This window comes from Mytilus californianus, unplaced genomic scaffold (assembly GCF_021869535.1).
Source record: "Mytilus californianus isolate M0D057914Y unplaced genomic scaffold, xbMytCali1.0.p SCAF_8, whole genome shotgun sequence".
Taxonomy (NCBI): Eukaryota; Metazoa; Mollusca; class Bivalvia; order Mytilida; family Mytilidae; genus Mytilus; species Mytilus californianus.
This window is the reverse complement of record NW_026262734.1, coordinates 64,053,078-64,080,566: the sequence shown is the minus strand read 5'-3', so window position 1 is coordinate 64,080,566 and position 27,489 is coordinate 64,053,078. Positions and strand designations below refer to the sequence as shown.

The 27,489-nt window shown below is 33.0% G+C and overlaps 1 protein-coding gene across 1 annotated transcript; it reads left to right on the top strand.

Moving 5' to 3' along the window:
* The first annotated feature begins 108 nt into the window (after window positions 1-108).
* Window positions 109-25,638, top strand: LOC127712832 (toll-like receptor 6). The gene is made up of 2 exons (XM_052219439.1): window positions 109-483; window positions 24,514-25,638. Exons 1-2 carry the CDS (start codon window positions 109-111, stop codon window positions 25,285-25,287), a joined length of 1,149 nt encoding a protein of 382 aa, XP_052075399.1. The 3' UTR covers window positions 25,288-25,638.
* Window positions 25,639-27,489: the final 1,851 nt, after the last annotated feature.

Genomic DNA, 27,489 nt, shown 5'->3' with positions numbered 1-27,489 from the left:
CTTAATAGAATGAAATGGAGCAACGAGCCAACGGATTTATACATTGCTTTATCACGCTTTTACATTGAAAAGCTAGAAATACTGGATAACAATTTCGAAAATTTGAATATGACACTTCTAAGCAAAAATTTGGTTCAGCTTAAAGAGTTGCGTATTGGATATGGCGTAATATCCATTATCCAACCAGGATTTTTCAAAAAAATAGAAATACTAGATCTCCATTATAATCGTATACAAATAAAAAAAGACTTTTTTGGAAATGAAACAACCTGTTACTTCCCGGAACTTGTTAAACTTAATTTGCTGGCTAATTCCATTACGAATATAAATAACCTGTTCTGGTGTTTAGAGAATCTAAAGTCTTTGCGTCTTTCTGGGAATCCAATTTTGAGTGTATTGAATTACACATTTCTTACACTCCCCTCGCTTGAATTCCTATTCATGAGTAATCTTGGATTCCGATTTAACAGAATAGATGATAGAGCATTTCAAAGCAATACTTTGAAACGGCTATTTTTTCATAACAATAAGTTTGTTTTCAAAAATGACGTAATGTACCATTTGAATCAGATCGAAATTTTCAAACACAGCCCTAAAATAGAATATCTTGATTTAAGTGGCAACGAATTCCCCTCTATACATATTTTAGAGAAAATGTTATCGTCATTACGATCTCTAGTACATCTTTATATTGACAACTGTCAACTGATCACACTACCCGAGAATTTGTTTTTCAAATTGCCTAACTTATCATATTTTTCATTTGAAAACAACAGAATCTCATCGTGGAATGGACATAGAGTATTCGGAAACCAATCATCTGTCCGAACGATGAAACTAACCGGAAATGCTTTATCAACTATAAACGAAACACTGTTTCCTCGAAATGCTTTAAAACATTTATCAATGTTGTCATTAGGAAACAACCCCTTTGCATGTACATGCTCTAATGTATGGTTTCACAACTGGATACAAACGGAAAAAATCATTTTCGAAAATTATCCAGAACTGTACCATTGTAAAACGCCTCCAGAAAAAGACGGTGAAATGCTCAAAGATGCAATACCAACACATTTCGAATGTTCCAAATCAGATAATGAATTATTCACTGCCATTGTCACATCACTATCGTTATCAGGAATTGTTTTCGTCATCATTTTCAGTTTAATCTTCAGATTACGATGGCATATACGATATTGGTTATTTCTTTACCGTGTGAAAAAGAAAGGATTTTCTCTTATATCAAACGAAGAAACAGATTATAAATTTGAAGCATATGTTATTTACTGTGACAATGATCTACAATGGATTCGAAAAAAGCTTTTAGAAAAAATAGAAAACGAGTCGGGAATTTCTTTATGTATTAGAGATCGAGATTTTGAAGTTGGTAAAGTATATGTCGAGAACATAGTTGAAAAAATGTCTTCAAGCAGGAGAATAATTATCGTTATATCTCATGATATGATAAAAAGCAGCTGGTGTCTGTTTGAATCAAGAATAGCGCAGGAAAAATGTCTTAACAGGGAATCTGATGCGTTAATTAGTCTTATGGTAGAGGATGTTTCTGAAGAAAAGATGTCTTCAAGTTTGCGTGCTTTTGTTAATTCAGCATCCTTTAGTAAATTTCCAACAAAAGAATATGACGAGGGACAGTTCTGGTTGAACTTAACACAATTACTTCGAAACCAAAGATAGAACTGTCATTAACAAATCATGAATAAACCTGATTTTATAATAATTGAGATTGTACGCTTCTTGGCAAGTGCGAGTGAATCGCGCAAGAATGTTCTTTCATTTCATTCACAAAATGAAAGTGCTGTTTTCTGCCAGAACACGCACCATTTTACGAAGGAACATTTTTTGTATAGATAACTTCATAGTAACTTCGTGCAATCAGGGAATATTTTTAATTTTAGAAACTCAAATATCAGTTGGTCTGTTTTTAATTCAAAAGGTCGTTTATTCATTGTGTAGCTCATAGTAGTATACATGATTTCAAATGACACACGTTAATAGATATATTTTAATCTATTTATTTAGAGGATTTATATCAATTCATGTAACCTCATTTTTTTATCTTGATAAATACATCTTAGGTTCAATAGTTTATATCATGTTATTTTTTTTACATCAGTGATTATGTATCAGTTAAAGCATAAACATAATAAATTAGATAATTACATTATTAGTTAAATACTACGACTTTATCATCATTTTTATTGTTGATCAATCGTCCTTCTAATTTTTTTTATAAGTCAATACCTGCCATCCAAATTGGGTTACATGTTATTGATAGTTGATATGAAAAATCAGCATTGGAATATAAATAAATATCATAACAGTATCAACATTGTCTGCACCCCAAGGATGACTGGGGAATAGAAGTATGGTCACCATTGGTCTTCCTCCGACCGGCAGTAAAACCCTCGCTAAAGTGGGACGTCCGTTTGGCTGTGCGGGATGTACAAATTTGTCGCCACGTCCGGTCAGAATGGGGTCGTTAAATCCGATGCCTAGTGTAAAGAGAGTGCCACGCTCTTTTGCACGTTAAGAACCCTTGCAACAACTCTTTGAGGGGTCCGTAGGTGACCTGTTGCAAGGCTAAATTTCTGACTTTATCCAATATACCCTTATTTCCCGTGGCAGTTTAAATTTCTCCGACCTTAATCCCGGACGCCTCTATTACAGAACCTACCTATTGTTTTTATTGTTAATTTGTTCTCGTCCTGAAAATGCATTAAATATTTGCCACTGGACGTTAAGCAACCAACAATCAATCAAGCAATCAATATTGTCTGACGGATCTGTGCGCATAACCAACATTTTAATACACCAAATTCGACAAAGCAGCAAACAATGTGTTGATGGAATGAGGTAAATACTACACGGAAGTTTAAAAGAACGAAATCATATATTGTTCCACTTTAAGGCCGTTTGGTCCACTTAGAGTAGAAAATCTGACAGATATATCATTACCACATCTTAGTTTAAGTTCTCTTTTGAAGGTTCCTACTATGCATTGACAACCTAAACTACACACACAAAAACCCCCCCAAAAAAAACGTAAAATATTGATTGTTTCATATCGGCTTCCAGTAAGTGTTCTACAACTAAACTTTCTGTCTAGTACATTGACTACAATTAAATAATGTACTTTTTGGTCCTTCAATTTTGTTAAAAAAATTTCAAATATAGTACATCAAATTACTTTTATAATGTATTTGCATAATTTTAGCGGACTGGTTTGTGGTAATGCTCATACGGTTTATTTTGACTGCTTTTATTTTTGTATGTATAATACATTCAACACAAACACAAAATGAATTTGTCAATATTAGGATGCAGAAAGCTAAGAGAGTGGCGAAATGATGATCAACGTCGGCTTACATCGATTCGTCGAGTTCGGGTTAGTAGAGTTTTGCCGTTTGAACCTACCAGAATTAAATCGGAATCAACCCTGAGTTTAGACAGGTTTAGTTAAGTTACAAAATGGTGACAAACAAGAACAGCAAAGAATAGTACAAAATATGTGACATTTTTCAAAATACAGCCAAAGAAAGGTGACTGATAAGAGAAATTGATCGTTTGGTTATATTTTGGCATTAACAAATATTTTACATGTTTAAATACTGTCGGTGATAGAACAGAAAGATATGAATTCGGCTTTAAAGTTACCAAGAGTAAAACATGAATTCATTACGAAAATCCATTCCCTTTACTTACGACAGGAGGATTATAAAAATACTGGCCTAGTAAGAAAAAAAAATGAATAAATGATAGAAGTACTGTAATTTAAGTTTGTTACAAGTTTCAACATAAAGTTGTTCATTTTCGACGTCCATATAAAAAAATAAGCAACTGCTGCTATATTTATAACTTCCATTTTGGGAGTCACCTCAAAGAGAGTTTTCACTTCGATTCAGGAAGGTTGCGCATTAGCACTGATTTTAGAACTCTTGTCAATCCGAGATAGACCAATCGAAACAGAAAATTGTTTTCCAAAAAAGGAAATAGTCTTGCTGAAATAGCAAAAGCATGGTAAAATCATCAGCTTAGTCAGAAAATTCGCCAGACCTGATATAGCAAAAACATGGTAAAAACATCAGCACAGTCAGAAAAATACGCCAGGAAAAAAAAATTTCTTAAAAACTTTCTTGGTATTCTTGGTATGTCATAAAAAATGCATCTTTTAAACAAGCATTTACTAAATATAATGTTTAATTTTTATGTTGTTGAAATCTTTTTGGCAAATGATGAACACCCTACCGAATTACAAAAGTTTTGTTTGTGTTGGAAAGGTAGGAAAAATGCAAAAGACAAATAACTATAGGAATATGTTATATCGTTTAATTTTGTCAGTTTTTATGGACTTCCCTTTTTTGAATTTGCCTTTGAGTTCGGTATTTTTGTTATACTTTTTTTTACAGAATTTTCAATGATAATTTAAAAAGTAGTAAACACGATAGTTATGAAAGACAAGAACCTATGGAATAAAAACGGCTGTTGGCGTAATTGATTTGCAAAAACTCACCAAAGATTCAGACTTATAGTTTTGAACGCTATACGCACGTTTCGTTTATATAAGACTCCCTCGTTGACGCTCGAGACAAAACAATTGCAAGGTCAAATCAAAATGATGGTCTAAATAATTCAAAAACGGTAAGTGTACACTTCAAACAGTGGCTGTCGCTTAAGCCAATTTGTTCAATTAATTGTAGCAGATACTTTTACTTCTTGTAGAGGGGACTACACTGGGAGTCTTATTGATTAGAGATCAGAAAGTGAGTTAACTTCTATCCCCGAATATAAAGGAATTCGTATAATATTTTATATCTGGCAAGTTGACTAACACAGCGACCATATGAGAGCAATATTTTGGAATATGAATGAAAACACTAATTGGTATTTTTTGAAAGAGAAAACATTCCAATTCAAAGTGTTTTGTGGAAAAACAATACATATTGATCCAATTTTTATTTACTTGAAAAAATGGTATATCAGGAACATAATTAATTGTAAAGGTCAAAACTTTTCGAAATTATAGAAGATTTAATGACAAGGAGTCAGATGAACTATTAAAAGAAAGGCGCATGTAAAACCGTCTTAATCGTATACACGATAAAATAAAGAAAAAGCAAACATAACGATGAATTAAGCCAACGACTAACAAAATATCTATACAAATCGATATGAAATAGTTCACGAAGCTACTAAAAGGAAATGTTTTTTTAGTCAAAATGAAGCAATTTTCAAACAAAGGCATAAATTATAAAAACAAATTTCAATAGTTTTTGGAATATCATAAAATAAAGCGAAGCAGTAGTGTGCTATGCGAAATAATAGATTCTGTAAGTAAAGTGTGAGATTTACAGAGAAAGATCAAACAATTAAAGCCGTATCTGACAATTTGAATTCAATAGTATCCACACGAAACAACAAAACCAAATTAGTTCACGATGCTGTATCATTAATGTATAAAATAGATAAGATTTAAATACATACGGACATTCCGTAACTAAAGAATTGAACAGATTTTGACTGAGTAATTCGCATGGCGGTTAATGCAAGCAAAGAGATTACTCTGTATAATATAATATTTTCGAAAATAATTAAAATACCATTGTGTGAGACTGAGACAAAAATACCTGATTGCTAGTGAAAACCTATCCCCTAGTTATGAAGTTAAATAGCCAAATCCCAATTGACAAAATTGTAGCATTTAAACCTTAATGCTTTGTTTTTGAAAACATATCGTGTGAATTGAAAAGACAGGAAAATGCGAGAAGATGACAACATAAAGTATATTTTGATAGTGGAAACAGTCAAGAAATGTTTGCTTGATTGAAAACATATGAACTTTTACAGAGATAAATACATCAACAATAGTCAGTCAGTAATGACATAGCTTACGTTCAGAAAAAGAAGTTTCCCCTGTATTTATTTCACTCGAAGTAAATATTTTAGAGTTGTCAGTTCCTTCTGGAATTTGAATCCGAAATTGTTTTTAGCATATACAAACAAAACTTTTGTAACGATTTTACATCAAAAATATAAACTTAAACATTGGTATGTCAGACGCGCGTTTCGTCTGCAGTAGACTCATCAGTGGCGCTCGAATGAAAACAGTACACCAAATAGGATTGCGTTTAACTAATCGACTTCATATTTGAGACAAACTCTGAAAGATTACTAGTTTATGACCAAACTCAGTAAAGACACGTATTGTTACATTTGGTTGATACATTCAACAATACCTACCGTTATCTTGATGATATTTTTTCGATAAATAATCCAGAGTTCTCGAAATATACTACCGAAATTTACCCAAAGGAACTTACTTTAAATAAATCTAACATAAACAGCAGTAATTGTCCTTTTCTAGATTTAGACATTTCATTTTTTAAAGAGAAACTCCATACTAAAATTTACGACAAAAGAGAAGATTTTTCATTCCCTATTTTCCCTTTTTAGACGGCGATGTTCCTTTGGCTCTATCATACGATGTTTATATATCCCAACTCGTTCGTTATGGCCGTGTGTGTAGTGATGTCAAAGATTTTAACGAACGTAATCAATGCATCACTGGTAAATTATTAAGTCAGGGATTTCGTTACCCTAAATTGCTTAAAAATTTTACTAAATTCTTTCATAGATACAAAGATTTAATTAGTAGATTTGGCGCTACCTGTAGAAAACTGATTAAAAACGGTATTCACATCCTAAATTTTACGGTAATATTGTACTAAAAGCGCGGAAATCACTATGTGATCATTGTAAACTCATCGAACCTTTAAACAAACTTATTAGTGAAGGTTATCTTACCAATGTTGTAATTAGATCTTTGAATATAGTTTACATTGGCACAAATATCGATTTTGTCATCAGCAAATTAAAACATAACTAAATTTGTATTCTTTTCAAACGGTTTTTTGGGATGTATAAATACACATCCACGTTCATTTTCTATATAGAGATTACTCTATCTATATATTATATTATACATATTTATTAACAGGTTAACTTCTAACTATCCTACTGCCTGTCGATACTTTTATTTTGGCATTGCACAAGTCATGTCTTCTTTGACTGTCCATGAAGTTAAAACACTAAATCCCTGGGATGTGTTTTAGTTGATTTTAGTCTCTGATGCATGAATTTTTATTATTAATTGTTTTTGGCTTTTAACTAGCTTTCAGTAACTGCGAGTACTTTCAAATCGTACTTTCGTGTTAATTTGACCTGTTGATACAATTTGTAATGTATTTTTGTTATTTAATGTTTACTTATTCAGTGTTTATCTAGTCTTACTATTTTCAATATATATCACCTTTGATAATTGTTTAGTATGACGATAAATTTTCACTTTTGTTCTCGTACTAGGAACAACAAAATTATTTATTTTGTAAAAATTATTTCCGTACTCCATGTATACCTTGGAACAAAATTATTTTTATTTACCAGTGTACGTTATTTTATTTGGCGGCATTTTGTCCAAGGTTATGGTTGTCTTTCTGATATTGTTTTAATCTAACCCCCTTGTTTTATTTATTTGGTATTTACATTGTGTCATAGATCAAATTTTATTCATTCAGTATATGTTAACTTGTTTTTGTTTATATGTCTTTTGATTGAGTTAAGCCATTTCAATTGATATTTTATAGTGTTGTGATGTTACACTATTGTTTCAGGTAGGGTGAAGGTTGGCGCCTATTAAAACTTTTAAACCCGCAGCATTTGTTTGCACCTGTCCTAAGTCAGGAACCTGATGTTCAGTGGTTGTCGTTTGTTGATGTAGTTCATAAGTGTTTCTCGTTTCTCGTTTTTTATATAGATTAGATTGTAGATTTTCCTGTTTGAATGGTTTTACACTAGTCATTTTTGGGGCCCTTTATAGCTTGCTATTCGGTGTTCGATTCAAACAAGACTCTTATAAAAGGTAAAAATGTCCTAAGACTCTAACCGTTATATCATCACAACCTACAATTTGAAGTCAAGAACACAAAGAAAACCTGATAATTATGCATTGTCGACAGCTTCTTTCGGCGCTTGGTCATATGGGGCTATTGTGTCGATTGCAGTAGATCAAGCGGCAAAAATATAGCACACATCTACATAGCTGTATCGAAAACGGTATGCGACAGTTTTGCAGATTGCATTCTAATGTCAGTTGGAGGAGTAGACTAAACACGGTCGATAACTAAGCAGACAGAGAGAATGCTGGCATCAGTCGAAAACAAACTGACAATGCCTTGGCATGTAAAGAAAAATACGAAAAGACAAAAACCAGTACACAAAACACAATATAGAAAACTAAAGACTGAGTAACACGAACCACACCATAATTCATGTCAACACAGCAGTGCTGACTACTGAGTTGGTGATATCCTCGGGTAGGAAACCTCAACCAGCAGTGGCATCGACCCAGTTTAGGTGTAAATAAACTCAACATAGATACCAGGGTTAAAATCATGTATGCAAGACGCGCCATTTCCGAAGGTTTTGTAAATACAGCTAAGATAATGTATTCCTGAGGGAGAAAATCCATAGTAATTCGAAATATTCAAAGTTTTGTAAACTGCATGTTAATTTATCATTATGACCATATCAATTATAAATGATAACTCATGTCAATCCAGAAGTGCTGACTACTGGAATTGTGGAATTGTGATACCCTCGGGGAGGATATCTCCACCAGCAGTGACATCGACTCAATATAAAGTATTTAATACTTAAACCTTAACGCTAAGGCTAATATAAAAAACAAAAACAATATATCATTATGGGATGAGTTCGCCAGATGTCCAGCTAATTTTATTCAAGAATACTAATTATAGTTTGTTCTTGTGTTGTGTTGTTGCACCGCTGTCCCAGGTTGGGCGAGGGTTGGCGCCTTCAAACGAGTTTGACCCCGCCACATTCTGTATGTGCCTTTCCCAAGTCAGGAGCCTGTGCTTTAGTAGTTGTCGTTTGTTGCTGTGTTGCCATTTGATACGGGACTTTCCGTTTTGAATTTTCATTGGAGTTTGATATTTTTGTTATTTTACTTTTTGATTACAAGCAGTTGCCAACATTATGATTGAACGACCCATATGAACATCAACAACTGATTCAAACGAAGAAACTTGCTTGTGCCTGAATAATCTCATCCTAGGGATGGCATCTTAGAATGTGCTATTGGGACATTAAAACCGAATCGGACAATTTCATAAAACGTTTGAACTTCGAGCAACAAGCACTTTATACATGTTGGAGAAAATTGCACATGAATCATTTTCCAATATTTGGAAATTAGATAGGGGTATATATTTGAAAATAAGGCGCGAAAAGATATGAAACACTTCGATACGATAATATTGAACTGAATATCCAAGACCTCAGGACATGTTAATCAAGATTTGCATTAAAACTCGTCGTGTTTTCTTCAAGTTGAGAAGCAAATTAGCGACAATTAAATTAACCTAACAGAGAATGTTTAATGGTGAATGTATCGGAGCGATAAACAATAGACTTATTTTTTAATATATGGCGATTTATATTTACCCAATAATATTTTCCACCATATTTATCAATATTATAGGCGTATTTGTTACAGCAAAACTCATATTCCACGGATACTCAACTATTCTGATTGTGTCGTTTCAACTTAGAGCAAAGAAGATCGAGTTTAGAAGACGTTTTCGGATAAATCCGACTACGTTCCATAGACTGGTAGGGGAGTTAAAAGGCTTTACTAGGAACTATAGATCCGTAAAAATAGAAAAACAAATTTTTATTTTCATTAAGTATGTCTCAATTCAGATGACACTACAAACAATTGCGAACATTTTCGAAGTTTGTGAGTACTCAGTATTTGAGATTGTTAGCGATCCTGCTGGTGTGATATGTGAAAAACGTCTATCAAAATACATAACATGGTCTACAAAAAATCAATTACCTAGAATTGTGCAGAGGATTAAAGAGAAAAGGGGATTTCCTGGTGTGGTAGGTGCAATTGACGGGACACACATTCCTATTGGCGCACCTATAGAGTTCCACGAGAACTGCATACATCGCAAATCTTTCCATTCAATAAATCTACATTTGTGATAGTGATATACATTCATAAGATGTATTTTGTGCGTGGCCTGGCTCGCTGTGAAACTGAAATTTAAAACATGTTAATCTTTGTTGCATAGCTTGGTGATTTTAAGCATTTTTACATTCGGTGGTTCCTTAAAAATAAACCGACAGAGTTCTGACAGGTTCGTGCATTTCGTGTTGCATATATTTAAATTTCGCGACGAACTTAAACGTTATTTCAAATCTCATTTACTTGTTTGTTATTTTATACATATTATATTCTAATAGAAACATTTCATCATTAACTGTCTACAATAGGTCGTCAAGTATTGAAATATTTTACAACAGTTGGTACATTGTTGATTCCTAAAGACAAAAGTCATACAAGTAGCGATATTGATTCTATAAATGATTGTCACAGGGTAAATGGCCACTTGGTTCTTATTATTAGGGCGTTGATTATAGTGACGATAATAAAGTTGCAAACCATTTATTCACACTGAAAATACATAATTATAATAAACATTTATTTCCAATGTTAACTTGAAGTTTCCTTTTAATATGAACTGTGAATTGGATAGAAATACATGCATTATAAGGCCTACAAAAGTAAATGTGCTTACCTGATAATAGGGAAAAAGTTATAAAGTGAGATAGTCAATACATACTAGCTCAAGAGGATATGATGTATGTATATTTACCAATTCGGCAGTTTTTTTACATTTTGTCTTCCTCAGAATACAGTTTCTACAGGACATTACCTTTGTCTCTACATCTTTGTCTACACCAGGCCTAAAGAATCTAGACTTCACTAGAAATAGTGTCCTATCTCTACCCTGGTGTCCAACATCATCGTGTAAACCCTGTAAAACGATATCTCTAAGTACTGATGGTAAAACCAGCTGTATTACCTTTTCATTATACAGACTACTGTATAATATTCCGTCCTTTAATGCCAGTTTATCCCAGTCCCGCAAATACTTACGAACATCCTCCTGCTCTAAAGATATCTTTCTTTTTGTGGGTTTATGTCCGCGCTGTACCAAGGCAATAACTCTCCGAATAGATGGATCTGCGTTCTGCTCCTCGTGCCAGTCAATAGTACTAATATCTACCTCATGTAAATCCTCAGTAACGACATTCTGAGTCAATAAAATGGTCTCAATAAATGGGTTGGGGGAAGCAATACAAGAAGTGCATATCGCTTTTATAGCATCATTAAACATCTGTTTAGTCACAGGCTGTATCCTAGATAAGGCATCAGCGTCTATATTGGACTTACCTGTTCTATAGGTCAATTTGAAGTCATAGTTAGAAAGGGAAGCGACCCATCTATGCCCGACGGCGTCTAGCTTCGCTCGATCAAATACATATGTCAACGGATTATTATCCGTTTTGACTTCAAATTTGCTACCATATAGATATTCATGAAATTTGTCTGTCACCGCCCATTTAAGAGCTAAAAACTCTCTTTTGTGGGTTGGGTACAGCCTCTCCGCTCCTCGCAAGCTACGGCTTGCATAGGCAATAACTCTGTCAATGCCTTCCTGTTTCTGGTATAATACCGCCCCTAAGCCGTCATTACTAGCGTCAACATGCACAGTAAACGGTAAGGTATAGTCAGCATAAGCCAATATAGGAGGAGAGGTTAATGTCTCTATTACCTTTGTCATAGTTTCCTGTTGAGCTTCATTCCAAAACCACTTAGTTGGTGCCTTCTTGCGTCTTACCTTAGATTTCTGTTTATGTGTGCAATGACCAAATAATAGGTCATTTAAAGGTTTTACGATCTTAGCGTAATCCTTTATGAAACGTCTATAGTATGATGTGAAACCAAGAAACTTCCTCAGATCTTTCACATTCTTAATGGCAGGCCAATTTTTCACGACCGAGATCTTTTCTGGATCTGTTTTTATACCCTCATTGGACACAATAAAACCCAGATACTTGATCTCTTTCTTGAAGAACTCGCACTTCTTACCTTTCAACTTCAGGTTGTGTTCCTTTAATTTTAAGAAAACGGATTCTAACCTCTTCAGATGCTCTTCTTCTGTCTTTGAATAAATAATAATGTCGTCTAAATAGATCAGACATTCCCTCAAATGTAACTCACCCATACATCGTTCCATAAGCCTTTGGAAGGTGGAACATGCATTGGTGAGTCCAAATGGTAATCTGTTGCATTCGTAGAACCCTAAAGGTCCTAAATTGAATGCGGTTTTATGTTTGTCTGACTCTTTAACCCCGCACTGCCAATAGGCTGAACGAAGGTTCAATTTTGAATAATACCTGGCTCCTGATAGACAGTCCAACGTATCATCTATTCTCGGCAAGCTTCAGGCGTCCAAAATAGTCTTTATATTGATTTTTCTAAAATCAATACAAAAACGTAAGGATCCGTCGGGCTTCCGTACTAACACTACATTACTAGAGAAAGGACTAGCTGACTCCCTTATAGCCCCTGCTTCTACCATCTCTCTAATATGTTCTCTTACCTCGTCAAACATTGATGGTGGTATCCTCCTATAGGGTTCTCTGAATGGTTTTTCATCTGTGAGGTGTATCTCGTGTTCTACTAGAGTGGTAAAACCTAAGTCTGTTGGACCAGTCGAAAATATAGACTTCCAATTGTAGATAAGGCTTTCCAACTTACCTTTCATTTCTGGTGTCAACTCTGTCAACTCCACTCCTATCTTTTCTAGTATTTTACCTTTATCTTGTTCATCACATTTCTTTAATGAATCTGTTTTTTCATCTTTACTATCTAAATCAGCATGACGTACGATCTTTACCTCATTTAATCCACAAATAACACTTCTAGGTTTGAGGTATATTACCTTTGCTGTCATATTAAATATCCTAACTGGTATCCTGCTTTTACCAGAAGGCTTGAGGCTAACTACCCTAGGACATATCCCTAAACTACCTTGATTATCATCAACACACTCGGTAACTGCTGTCTGTATACTAGACTTAGTCTTACATAAACCTGTAACAGTCATGATAGACATTGGACTTACCTTAATAGGTCGTCTATTTGTTGACTTTACAAGACTTGTAATACTAGCGTCGATAGCTGAAAATGCTGTCCCATTCATGTGGTATATTTACCTGAGAGTCACAAATTAATGTGGACTTTAGAGGTCTTAATACGAGTGTACCAATTATAACAGGAACAGATCTGTTATAATCTGTTTCAGGTACAACCAATAACGGGACCATCATGGATTCAGTATGAAAAGGTACCTTTATATTCACCTCAACATATCCAAGGTATGGTAACTGGGAACCTTCAGCGACTCGTACTGATAATATAAACTCATCTAAAGTTTTTACTGTCGGGACTGGATGTAAAGATCTCAATGTAGGTTCACTAATAGTAGAATCCATAGATCCACTATCTATCAAAGACTTACATTTTTTTCCATTTACATATACATGTGTTTCATTTGACTTTCCAACCATTCTATCTAATAATGTAGCCCTAGGCTTACTTACCGTATCATTTTTAGATTTAGCTAATGTGGGACCATGTTTTTCACCAACAAGTTTAGAATCCCCAATTCGTCCCTCATTGGAGATTCCTACTAGTTTAAATTATTTTCAGTATACTGCAATGCATGTCCAGACTCTTTTTGATAAGTACCCCGGTTACTACCCCGATCATTCTGATATCTATTACCTCGGCCATATCGTCGCGAATTATTTCCGCGTCTATTACCACGAGAATACCCAGTGTTAGACTGATAATTACCTGTAGTCCTTGGTGCTTCCTCTGGTGTCTTACTTTCTAGAGTATCAAACCTTTTACCCATACGTTCTATCTTTTTCAAGATATCATCAAGTTTGACTGAATCTGACGAAATAGGCTGATGCTGAACAATGCTAGTAGCGTTTTCTGAATTTAACAATTCAAGCTCAATAGCCCTGATTTCTTTCCTTAATTGATCAAAATCCTTAACAGTGTCAAAATTATACCTACTTGAATTTTTAAGCAGTGGATCTCTAATTCCGGACCAAAATTTAGAACGAAGCATTTCATTCTTTGTATCAAAACTAATGTCACCTTTCTCAACAGCAGGCTGAATAATAGACTCCATAGTCATACCAAAATCAGCTACTGTTTGATTTTGTTGTTGGGTCTCCTTATAAAACTTCTCAAGTAAGGCTTCGCTAGTATAAACATTTCCATACACACCATCTAACTTATCAAGTATCTGCTGAGGAGAGGCATGTTCGGATAAAGACAACAACAGGCTTCGAGCCTTACCCTTTAGTGACCCTCTTACAGACTGTAATATAACTGAATCAGAATAACTCCCTTCTCGTAAAACACACTTAACCTCAAACTTCCAAACATCAAACGTCGCTTCACTTTTAGCTTCACCAGAAAAAAACCGGAATCTCGGCCTCTGATATGCACTATAACTACTGGACATATTTCCAAAACCTTGGATCCCACCAGTATGTAAGAAACTAAAACCTCTTAAGGGTGTAGGGGGAGGGGGCCTTGGTGGTACACCTTCAATTTTTACCTTTGGGGTACTGTGTCTATGTTCATGACCCTCTATAACTTTATAATCTGTATGTGTATGTAAGAACTTAATCATTTTATCTATGTCTGCTTTTGACACATTTTCGACTAATTCGTCCTCCTCGGAGGGTTTATTACTAGCCATTATGTTTAATAAATGCTCAAACTGGGTTGACTGTGTCTTTGTAAAATATTCAGTTCTATACAAGAACAAGGTAACAGTACTTGGACAATACAAACATATATACAAATACAAGCACAAGACAAACGGTAATAATGAAAACGATGAAATGAGCATGAATAATGACTACTCACCTTTCACGTGTCAAAGGTCAAAGTGCAAAAGAGTATGATACAGAATCGTGCAGGGTTCTAGATTTGCTAATGAAGTGCTGTGTTACTATTGGGATATGCTGAAAAATATTTTAAAAGAGTTAATGATATATACACATATTCATTGGTTTCAATACATAAACAATATTAAATATTTTAAAACAAATTTACTGTTATTTTTTTGTTACGCTGTCTGAATAAAAGAAACACACTGTACGGCTTCATCTTTATCTTGAACACGTGATATGTCAATTTCTAGTTGATCGTCATTAGTCGTAATCAATCCTACGGTTGAGTAGGTTCGTAGTAAAACGAAATAACAAAAGAAGTTCACTTCATAACCAATACATAATATACGGATATACTGATAAGCACATCATATATAGTATTCACAAACTTAGATGTTAGATTTATACATTTTCACATGAAACTAACATTGATTTCAAACTAATTGAAACAATTCACAAAACTTTCTATAAAGGTATGCGCTAAACACTTTAGAAATTAGACTTTTGCGTACCTTGTCACACGGAACACATTAAAAATATACTCTCCATAAGAATACAACATCAGGCCGGCATATACATTTTTCTCGTCAAACGGTTTTCGTTGTTTTCGTTGTGAAACTGTGAAACTGTTAATTGACGGAACATGGAGAAGAACTGAGTCAAGTTGACAGGCTATAACCAGACATCTTTATTGTGCCGAATAAAAAACTGACAACGGTCTTCATAAACAACAATAGTACAGCATGAAGTAAGGATTGCTTTTAAAAATCTCGGTGGAACCTCCAAATTGTCACAGGGTAAATGGCCACTTGGTTCTTATTATTAGGGCGTTGATTATAGTGACGATAATAAAGTTGCAAACCATTTATTCACACTGAAAATACATAATTATAATAAACATTTATTTCAAATGTTAACTTGAAGTTTCCTTTTAATATGAACTGTGAATTGGATAGAAATACATGCATTATTATGCCTACAAAAGTAAATGTGCTTACCTGAAAATAGGGAAAAAGTTATATGTCCCATATGTAGCTCGTGCGTGCTAAAGTGTGAAACTCGCATTAGTACGAGTACACTGTATATATAGTACTGGAAAAAGTGGCGGGGTTGCATGCATTATAAATTCGTGCAGAGTAGAACATAGCCTAAGTCTTTTCCTAACTGTCCGTCAATGAATGAATGAATGAATGAATGAATTAATTAATGAATGAATGAATGAATGAATGTATGAATGAATGCGTAAATGATAGTAAATATAGTACACACAACATATAGTATAGTACTAGTATATAGCTGTATTCTTTTGATAAATAGCTACGGTGACATGATGATAGTTTCTCATTACCAGAATCTCAAAGCAATAAGGGAGTAAAAGGGGCTAATGATTCTGTAGAATCACATGAAAATCAGAATTCATGCAAGAATGGGGAAAAAAAATGGGCCACAAAAGAAATTGTTGCAGTTCATGGAGAATTTGCGCGAGGAATTCAATCAAGAACTACAGGAACTTTTGACAGAGCTGAAACAGCAACACAAGGACAAAATGAAGAAAGAAAATAAATTGGAACTTATGTCCGAGATAGTCTCCGTTATGAAAAAGTAGACCTTGTAAATACTTGTTACTAGTAATGTGATATTTTGTAGGTTTTAATGTTGCTTTATTTGTATTTTATTCTAACCAGAAAATAAGAGTAAGCTTTATTTTCGTTATATAACTGTTTAATTTGTCGATGTGTGTATGTTATATGGCTTTAAAACATAGTAAAAGGACTTCTATAAATTTGGTTTGAATGCTTCATAGGTCTAAAGAGCCATGATATTGTAGAAACCATGTATGTCAAACCTTTCAAAATGACAAATTTATACATCTCTAAGCAGACCGGCATTGATATATTATCGGCTCAGTGTTGCCGCGGGGGATAAAAACAAACCAAAGACATGTATTGTATTACCGTCTTCTTCCTTTGGACAAGCACATGATGAATGTTTGCAGAGAACTCAACCTCATATATGCTCAACTTCTCGTAGCATCCGAATTCGCCCCACTTTTCAGGGGTCCGTGTTTGTCTTCAGCTTTCAGAGTCGATTGTGAATTGTTTTTCTTGTAGCCAGGTATGTCTTTGTCCCTTGATATTCCTTCTTCTTCTTGCCCAACGCTTCCGTTGTCTACCCTCTCATCCTAAACCTTGATGAGATGTGTCACAAAACAGGAAATAAACAAACTCATGATACATAACCCTGACAACAAAATATGATACAGATATTGTTAACTGGTATATATAGTCTTTTGAGCTAAGCCAACTGCATTTGAATTTTACAGTTTGTTCTTATGTTGTGCTGTCCTATGTTAGGGGAGGGTTGAGCGCTCACAAACATGTTTAACCACGCGATATTTTTTGTGTGTCTGTCCCTGTAGTTCAGTGGTTGTCGTTAGTTCATGTCTGTCATATGTGTTTTTCATAAATTGTTTTGTTATGAATTAGGCCACTAGTTTTCTCGTTTGAATAGTTTTACATTTTTCATGTCGGGGCCTTTTGTATCCGACTTTACGGTATGAGTTTTTCTCATTGTTGAATACTGTACGGCTGCTTACAATTACTTCATTTGAACTCTAGCGTATAATTGGAAATCATACCACATCTCCATATTTTCATATTCACATAGCAACAACAAAAAACACATTAAAAACGATTATTTTTATTTTTATTGAATACAATCATGTATGTATCAGTTATACCTCAATGCGAAAATTTCAATGATAGTTTTGTCCAAAGTAATGCATATGAGTAAAGGTAGTCACTGAAGTTTATTATCAAACAGAAAGGTATCTATTTGAGCATTTTTAATCACAAACTGGTTTTTCTAAACCCTAAACTGGTTTTCTAAACCCTAAACCCGAACGCAAACCGATTTGACTTGAAATAAATTCACATATTTATATCACCTTTTTTCATTGTTTTGAAACTGGTAAATCGTTTTCAATTTTAAATCAAACAATAAACCATTCAAAAACCAAAATACAAAACTGAAACAAACTACTAGTAGTTTGACTGCAACAAATTTGCACCAAGATCGTTTTGGATTGGACGGATCCGTTTCTTATCTATATCTGCCTGGGAAACATGTCAAATGCAAATATTGGAAGGTCGTATTAATAACTGGTCACACTTCTCTTTATATATATAAATCACAAGTATGTGACTTAGATAATGAAAGAAAGATTAAACGTTATATTTTAACTGCAGGTAACCGTTTCAATCAAATATGGATTAAAACTGAAAACAGTGGATACTTTACTTTGTAGACTCCACATTTATCCAATTATTACACCAGTTTGTCAATTTTCCAGATATTTCCTGCCACCAGCAGATCAATTAAATTCCACAATAAAGCATGTTCTGATGCTTTTGTTTTACTTTCTGCTGCAGTCAATCTATGCTCTCCTGACTTTTATAATTATGTATCGGTGGAGGTTCCAATATAGTAATATTCCTTCGTATACTTCGAAAGGGATTTTAGGAATTGGAAGATCATGCGTTTGATGCATCTGACATTTTAAGTTGCTTACAATATAATACTTTTGTCCTCAATTTGGGAGTATCAGGAAGAGTAACTCTAATGGCAGAAAGTAACTGTTATGGATTGGACGGACACATCACCAATACCTGTACAAGACGTAGGGATCATGACTGCACGGGGATCTGATGGAATGTGGATTGTGGAACATTTTTGTAAGTGATAAAGTTTTGTTTTTATATGAAAATTCTAAATATATTTCAATATAATGTTGCAAGAGTTATCGTACAAATCTTAGTGTCAATGTATTTATTAAATCCATAATGATTAACCAAGAAGAAGAAAGAAAAAAAGATAAAAGAAGGAAGAATTAAGCATGCCATAACATGCGAAAAGGTGCATTCATTGCAAAATCATGTTCACCGGTTCTATTCAAATTGTCCTATTTGATTTTATCCAAATTACAATAAGTCCATTAGAAACAATTAACAATGCATGAACTCTTAATAATGTAACAGTATTTCACCATCTAGTTAACCATCGAGATTACCTCCGAATAATGCCGGTTGTCATATGACCCGATATAAACATAAATATAAAAATAAATACACAGACAACAGCGTGCAATCGTATGATGAAGATTTGTCTAGGTATATTTGATTTCATGTCATAGTTTTAAAAAATCTGTAATTTATCGTGTAACATGTATAAGAATTATTTTTTGTGTGCCGAATCAGTCAACGAAATGGTTCTATCGAGTGGCTCCTTTGTTTTGACATTCTTTTCTTTTTAATAACTGAACATTCTTTCAACACGCGTAGCCCACCTCATGCTAAAGGTCACATTAAAGGTCGCACTGATACGGATTCAAATGTGACTGAATGATTGATTTCCAAGCCAATTATACATCAGCGATACATTTGAGCATATTTTCACAAAGTTGAACCAAAATGACTGCTAATAACCACATTTACCCCTTTAAATAGCATCTATAAAAAGACAAAATCATGGCCAAAAGTCAAGAAGAGAAAAGATAAACAACTGGTCGTACATACAATACTAAGTTAAAAAAGTGACGATTTCAATTTCCCTATATAATTTTTTGTTGTTCCCGGATAGAAATATACATGTACCAATATTTTAAGTATACATGTTTTCTTTACTTTTTTAAATCAACGCATTCAAGATTGTGACTGTATAAGATCATACATATAAAACAAAATCATTTCTACGCTTTTGAAATGCATTTCGAATATTTTAATGTTTCCTCAATAAATTAGCAATACAATTCAAAATATTAGCTCATATATCTGTCTCCCAGTTGTTCATGAAGTGAAATAAGAAGTACGATAAGGGTTCGTGGTGACACATGAACTAATAATCATATTTAATTATAGCTATTTTTATCATTAAAAAATAAAAATGTATGTATAAGATCATACATATAAAAAAAAAATCATTTCTACGCTTTTGAAATGCATTTCGAATATTTTAATGTTTCCTCAATAAATTAGCAATACAATTCAAAATATTAGCTCATATATCTGTCTCCCAATTGTTCATGAAGTGAAAAAGGAAGTACGATAAGGGTTCGTGGTGACATATGAACTAATAATCATATTTAATTATAGCTATTTTTATCATTAGAAAATAAAAATGTATGGTTTAAATATTTCCATACTCGGATTTTCATAACCTTTACGCTAGAACAGGAAGAGTTTGTAAGTATGAAATAATTTCTAGTGCTATATTTTTTTTAGATGAGAGATATGTTTACAGTTTTAGCATGTTTTCTGTTGTAAATTTTACACAATTTGTTTATATTTTCTTATTCTCAGTTAAGATAAGTCGCTAAGACAAATTCGTTTTCGCTCTTACCCAAAATGGAATTTACTGACCCCATATATATTGTTTTAGGTCACTAACACACTGTGTATCTAATATTATATGTCGCAGTGACTTTTATCGACATCTTAATTATTCATACTAACACTAGCTTTTCATCATTATTTGAAGCGATGATAAGAATTGTCAAAAAAATAATTATTTTGGACTAAAAAAAAATATTTTCCTCCAAAATTGGTTAACCCGAGTTTTATCCTTAAAACAATTTATGAAAAATGAAGTAAAACCACGGTATACATTTTGTATCTGCAATATAAGGCTCTACATGTTTAATGGTATCATGTTATTTTACCAATGAAGGGCTGAGTTCTCACTTTGGAAGGTTTTGATTGGCTTAGGTGAACCATTGACAGAAAATATTGAATCTTGATATGTTTAACTAGGATTTTTGGCAGTCAGACAATGTGCAGCACTTCTTATTTGTATAATTGATTTGTTCTTAGATGATTTCAATTCTTGTTTTGCCTTAAACTAGTATTATGGTAGTCTGCACTGTAAAAATGGTGATTAGAACCTAAAAAAATCATAAACCACTATTTGAAACACCAAATATCATCTAAACACGTTTATTATCTAAACAAGTTTAGCTTTTTCAAACAAAAGAGGGACGAAAGATACCAGAGGGACAGTCAAACTCTAAATGTGCTTAGGCATTTATAGGCGTTTGGATAATGTACGCACTTGAATACATATTGGTATGATTTGAAGTTCCTTTTAATAATCCCCCTGATTGTTATGAATTGTCTCCGTTTGCATCTAACAAATTTCTATTGTTAAAATTTATGATAACATTTACCCACAGAAATTTCCTAGACTAGCTCTTCATATGAATAAGTATAAACCAAAATAATCATGACGACTTACATTTTATCACTCTTTCTTTTTGTACTGACAAAGGAATACTTTTAAGATGGCTTTGTTAGAGTATTTACAAACACATTGTATATAATGTACGAACCTGATTGCCAAGATTACTGCCAATGTACTATTGAAGTAAACATATTGGTTTTTCTTTAATTGTTTAACATTTCATACCGATATAACATGTTACTTTTATTATTCTTCCCTTAGTTTATTTATTTTGTATTTACATTGTATCATAGGTCAAATTGATTTGTTCAGTGTATGTATAATGGTGTTAATATGTCCTTTGATTGAGTTAAGCTATTTCAGTTGATATTTTATAGTGTGTCTTTCTATGTTGTGATGTTACACTATTGTTTCAGAAAAAGGGTGAAGGTTTGGTACCATTAAAACGTTTAAACCCGCTGCATTTGTTTGCACTTGTCCTAAGTCAGGAATCTGATGTTCAGTAGTTGTCGTTTCTTGATGTGGTTCATAAGTGTTTCTCGTTTCTCGTTTTTTATATAGATTAGACCGTTGGTTTTCCCGTTTGAATGGTTTTACACTAGTTATTTTTGGGGCCCTTTATAGCTTACTGTTTGGTGTGAGCCAAGGCTCCGTTTTGAAGACCGTACTGTGACCTATAATGGTTTAATTTTATAAATTTTGACTTGGATGGAGAGTTGTCTCATTGGCACTCATACCACATCTTCTTATATCTATATTTAATCACATTTGTATCGGCGTCAACATTGGCAACTCATATTTCCTTTGTTTTATTTCAAATATCATTTATTCGCAGCGCTCCCCTGTTTAAGGTAGATGAATCATGGTTAAAAATCGTTAACACAATAGCCATTACACGTTTAGGATCTAAGCACAATAAACATTACACGTTTAAGATCTTAGCACAATAGACATTATACGTTTAGGATCTAGACACAATATACATTACACATTTAGGATCTAAACACAATAGGCATAACACGTTTAGAATCTAAACAAATAATGATGATCGAAAACATTTAGGAGGGCCATACATTTAGAATTTAAACACAATCCTAAACACGTTTAGACCTAAACATGTAACATTAACGTTGAATTTTTAAGCGTCATTGTTACGGTGTGACAGTTTGCAACGCGCCTTTTACCTTCGGATTGGAATAGGTGAATTGTTGGCAGACAACATTTCTTATATTAACCATCAAGTTCTTGTTTTCCAGTGGAAATCAAGTGTTACGGTCAGAAATGACATTTAAATTGTAGCCAACAAAAGACACAAATCAGTAATAGAATTTAACAAGATTCATTATACACAAGTTTACAAGAAGAATTACACAAATAGAAATGTCAACTTATCTGTCAAAATATATGTCAGATCTTTTGTCTTTTCTTTATCCGAAATTCTTCGCGGGAATCCAAACAGAATATCACGTCCAATAGGTCATAATCTAGTATAATGTAGTTAACGTGAATACAAATGTCAATGTAAAATAATTCCAGAGAACTTCTGAGAATGATAATGTCTGATCTGTAATTTCGGTATCTGTATATATAGTTGTCACGGAAACTTCTAGAACACTGTAGAAAGGAAACTCCTAGAACAATGTAAGAAGTTTAAATCATGCATCTTTTATTATGATCATTCTGAAATCGTTATGTAAGTCAAATAGAAAGTTCTTATCATTCCATCAGTCTCTATGATTGTTCCAGTGATTTCTACACTGCAGAGTTACAATATTATTTTGTAAACAACTTTAAGGCCACACAAAACAAATTAGGCCAACTAAATAAACATGATAGTTACAATATCATAGCACAAGCTATCAACATTTTTCTCTCGTGTCACTTACAAAGACTTTCTAAATTTCTCTTGTTTTGAAAATGTACGACATGTAAAGATTTCACTTGGTGATTTTATGATATAGATTGATCAAATCACCTATAATTACACTTTCGACTATTTTTTTTTCCAGGAAAATGCCAAAACGTTCTTTTTCAATTATTGTAGTTCTTGTGCTGCCAGTTTATGTTCTTGTTGCACGAACAAGTAGTTGTCCCAAGCCATGTATATGGCGGAAGAGAGGTGGATATGCGTCATGTCGGGATGCCTTGTTACGGTTCGTCCCTGTGTTTCCAAGCTACATAACAAAACTTTACTTTTCTGGAAATTTATTAGAAATAATTAACGCTTCAACGTTTCGAAATTTGAAAGGATTGAAACTTGTGTATGTTTCACTGATGCAGAACGGTATAACACATATCACAGCTGATGCTTTCAGTAATGTTCGCTTCCTCCTTGAATTGGATCTCAGTAAGAATCTTAAATTGACTTCGTCCATGATAGCAGATGCTGTAGCACAAATTAATTGTTTAAATTTTAAACAAATTATACTTAATAAGATGAAATGAGCAATGAACCAACTGATTTATACATTGCTTTATCCCGCTTTAATATTCAAAAGTTAAAAATGCTGGAGAACAATTTCGAAAATTTGAATATGACACTTCTAAGCGAAAATTTGGTGCAACTGAAAGAGTTGAGTTTTGGATATGGCATAATCTCTATCATCCAACCAGGATTTTTCCAAAAAATAGAATTACTAGATCTCCATTATAATCGTATACGATTAACAAATGATTTTTTTGGAAATGAAACAACCTGTTATTTCCCGAAACTTGTTAAACTTAACTTGGTGGCTAATTCCATTGCTAATATAGATAAACTGTTCTGGTGTTTAGATAATCTGAACTCTTTACGTCTTACTGGGAATCCAATTTTAGGTGTATTGAATTACACCTTTCTTAAACTTCCGTCTCTTGAAGTCCTATACATGGGTAATCTAGGATTCCGATTTAACAGAATAGATGATAGAGCATTTCAAAGCATTACTTTGAAACGGCTATTGTTTTTTAACAATCATTTTGTTTTCAAAAATGACATAATGTATCATTTTAATGAGATCGAAATTTTCAGACACAGCCCTAAAATAGAATATCTTGATTTACGTGGTAATGAATTCCCCTCTATACATGTTGTAGAAAAAATGTTATCGCCATTACAATCTTTAAGTCATCTTATTATGGACAACTGTCAACTGATTACACTACCTGAGAATTTGTTTTTCAAATTGCCCAACTTATCATATGTTTCATTAAACAACAACAGAATCTCATTGTGGAAAGGACATAGAGTATTCGGAAACCAATCATCTGTCCGAACGATGAAATTAACCGGAAATGCTTTATTAACTATAAATGACACACTATTTCCTCGAAATGCATTCAAATATTTATCAATTTTGTCACTAGGAAACAACCCCTTTGCATGTACATGTTCTAATGTATGGTTTCCTCAACTGGATACGAAAGGAAAAAAGCATTTTCAAAAATTACCCAGAATTGTACCATTGTAAAACGCCTCCTGAAAAAGACGGTGAATTGATTAAAGATGCAATACCAACAAATTTCGAATGTTCTACAGATAATGAATTATTCACTGCCATTGCCACATCACTATCATTATCAGGAATTGTGTTCGTTATCATTTTCAGTTTAATCTTCAGATTACGATGGCATATAAGATATTGGTTATATCTCTACCGTGTGAAAAAGAAAGGATTTTCTCTTATATCAAATGAGGAGACAGATTACAAATTTGAAGCATATGTAATTTACTGTGACAATGATCTACAATGGATTCGAAAAAAGCTTTTAGAAAAAATAGAAAACGAATCGGGAATTTCTTTATGCATAAGAGATCGAGATTTTGAAGTTGGTAAAGTATATGTCGAGAACATAATTGAAAAAATGACCGCAAGCAGGAGGATAGTTCTCGTTATATCTCATGATATGGTAAAAAGCAGCTGGTGTCTGTTTGAATCAAGAATAGCGCAGGAAAAATGTCTTAACATGGAATCTGATGCGTTAATAATTCTTATGGTAGAGGAGGTTTCCGAAGAAAATATGTCTTCAAGTTTGCGTGCTTTTGTTAATTCAGCATCATTTAGTAAATTTCCAACAAAAGAATATGACGAGAGACAGTTCTGGCTGAAATTGACAAAATTACTTCGAAAAGAAAAATAGAATTGTCATTAACAAATCCTGAATAAATCAGATATTAAAATAATTATGGTAGTAGGCTTCCAGCATTTGCGAATGAATCGCGCAAGGATGTTCTTTTATTTCATTCACAAAATGAAAGTGCTGTTTTCTGCCAGAACACACACCACTTTATGAAGGAACATTTTTTGTATAGATAACTTCATAGTAACTTCATGTGCATAGGATTTTTTTTAAATTTTAGAAACAAAATCTTATACATATTTTTAAATGAAACACGTTAATAGATACATGTTAATCTATTGATTTAGAGAATTTATATCAATTCATGTAACATTATCTCTTTATCTTGATAAATACATCTTAGGTTCAACAGTTTATATTTTGTTAATTTTTTTTTACATCAGTAATTATGTATCAGTTAAAGCATAAACATAATTAATTAAATAATCAAATTAATATCAGTTAGATACTACGGCTTTGACGTTGTTATCATTTTAAGTGTTGATCAATTGTCTCTCCAATTTTCTTATTAGTCACTACCTGCAATCAAAATTGGGTTACATGTTAATTTAAGTTGATTTGAAAAATCAATAATGGAATATACATGCATATAAATATTTTAATAGTTTGAACATTGTCTGATGGACCTGTGCGCCTAACCATATCATATAAATACAACAGATTTGACAAAGCAGCAAGCAATGTGATGATGAAATGAGGTAAATACTAAACGGAAATTTTAAAGAATGAAATCATATATTCCTCCACTTCAATGTCGTTTGCTCCACTTGGAGTAAAATATCTGACAGTTATATAATTACCACATCTTAGTTTTAGGTTTCTTTTGAACATTTGAATGTTCATACTATGCTTTGGTAACATAAACAAAACACACAAAAAAAACAAAAAACAAAAAAAAAAAACATAAAGATCCATTTATTTCGTAGGTACCAATTTTCGTGGAATGGGGAAAACTTACAGTTTCGTGGATATTTAATTTCGTGGTTTTGCAAAAGTCTGCGTTCGAACCTCAAGGGAATGTGTAATTATATAAACTTTTAAATTCGTGGTTCACATGTACCCACAAAATCCACAAAAATTGGTATCCCACGAATAAGAATTAAGGTAGATGGGGGGTCTAAATTAAAATCCATAGAATATTTTAATAAATTGTCAAAATGATGTTTATTTCATGCTTTTTTTCAAAAAATATAACAAAAAATATGGGTCACCAGGCTTTTTTTCACGCTACAGGTTGTGCGTAATTGTCAGATTGTGTATAGATTATGCATGGAAAACCAATTTTGTGTGATAGAAAGAATTCACACCATAGAATTTTAAGATAAAATATGAGAAGATAGCTCTAATAATATGCTTTCAGAAAAGAAATAGAAAAAAATGGGTCACCGGACTCGTTTTCTTGCTTCATAATAAAATAGGTAAATTTACAACAGATTCTATTATAAAAGGTACTTTATCTGAGTTATTTCCCCTTATGTGGCAAAGTTGAAAAAAAAAAGAATCAAACAAAAAATTCAGTTTTTTGTAAAATACAGCCGTAAATATGATAAAACACATAATTTCCTTATAAACATGAAAAGTCTCACACATGAATAACATACTACTTTCGAAATTTGCACATTTTATTAAAGATCTAGACCGATTGTTATCTGCTATTTTAAAATTCAAGATGGAGGAAGACATCCCAGGTACCTTAATCCACTGTAATCTTTCGCACAAATTTTTTTTTCTAGATTGAAGAAAAACAATTAAAAAAGATCAAAAAAAATCAAGGGAGCTATTTATATCGCAAATGGTTACAAAACGAGTTTATATACTGCTACGATAAATAACGAATGTTTGCACTGAAATAAGTTTCAGATAAAGGTTTCGGTTGAATGGTTTGTTGTTTGGTTTGAAACCGGTTTCGGTTTGCGAGTTTTGGATTTTGGTTTTCAAGAAACTAATGTGAAACCGGTTTGGAAGAAGAAATAGAACCTTTATCAAACCTATCATAAACTAAAACCAATTTAGAGCAAACAAATATGCTCAAAACTCGTTATAATATTGATACAAATATTTGAAAAATTATTGGATAATCATAAATCGCCATATAATAAAAAATAAGTCATCAATAGAAAGTCTATTTTTGATCACCACGATACATTCACCATCACACATTTTCTGTGAGGTTAAATTAATTGTTGCTACTTTGCTTCTCAA

Excerpts from the sequence above, each read along its gene's own strand:
- LOC127712832 (XM_052219439.1), top strand. The coding sequence starts at position 109 with ATGACACTTCTAAGCAAAAATTTGGTTCAGCTTAAAGAGTTGCGTATT. Across the intron at positions 484-24,513 it reads TTAACAGAATAGATGATAGA|GAAACAACCCCTTTGCATGT; the intron begins GCATTTCAAAGC and ends TTTTGTCACTAG.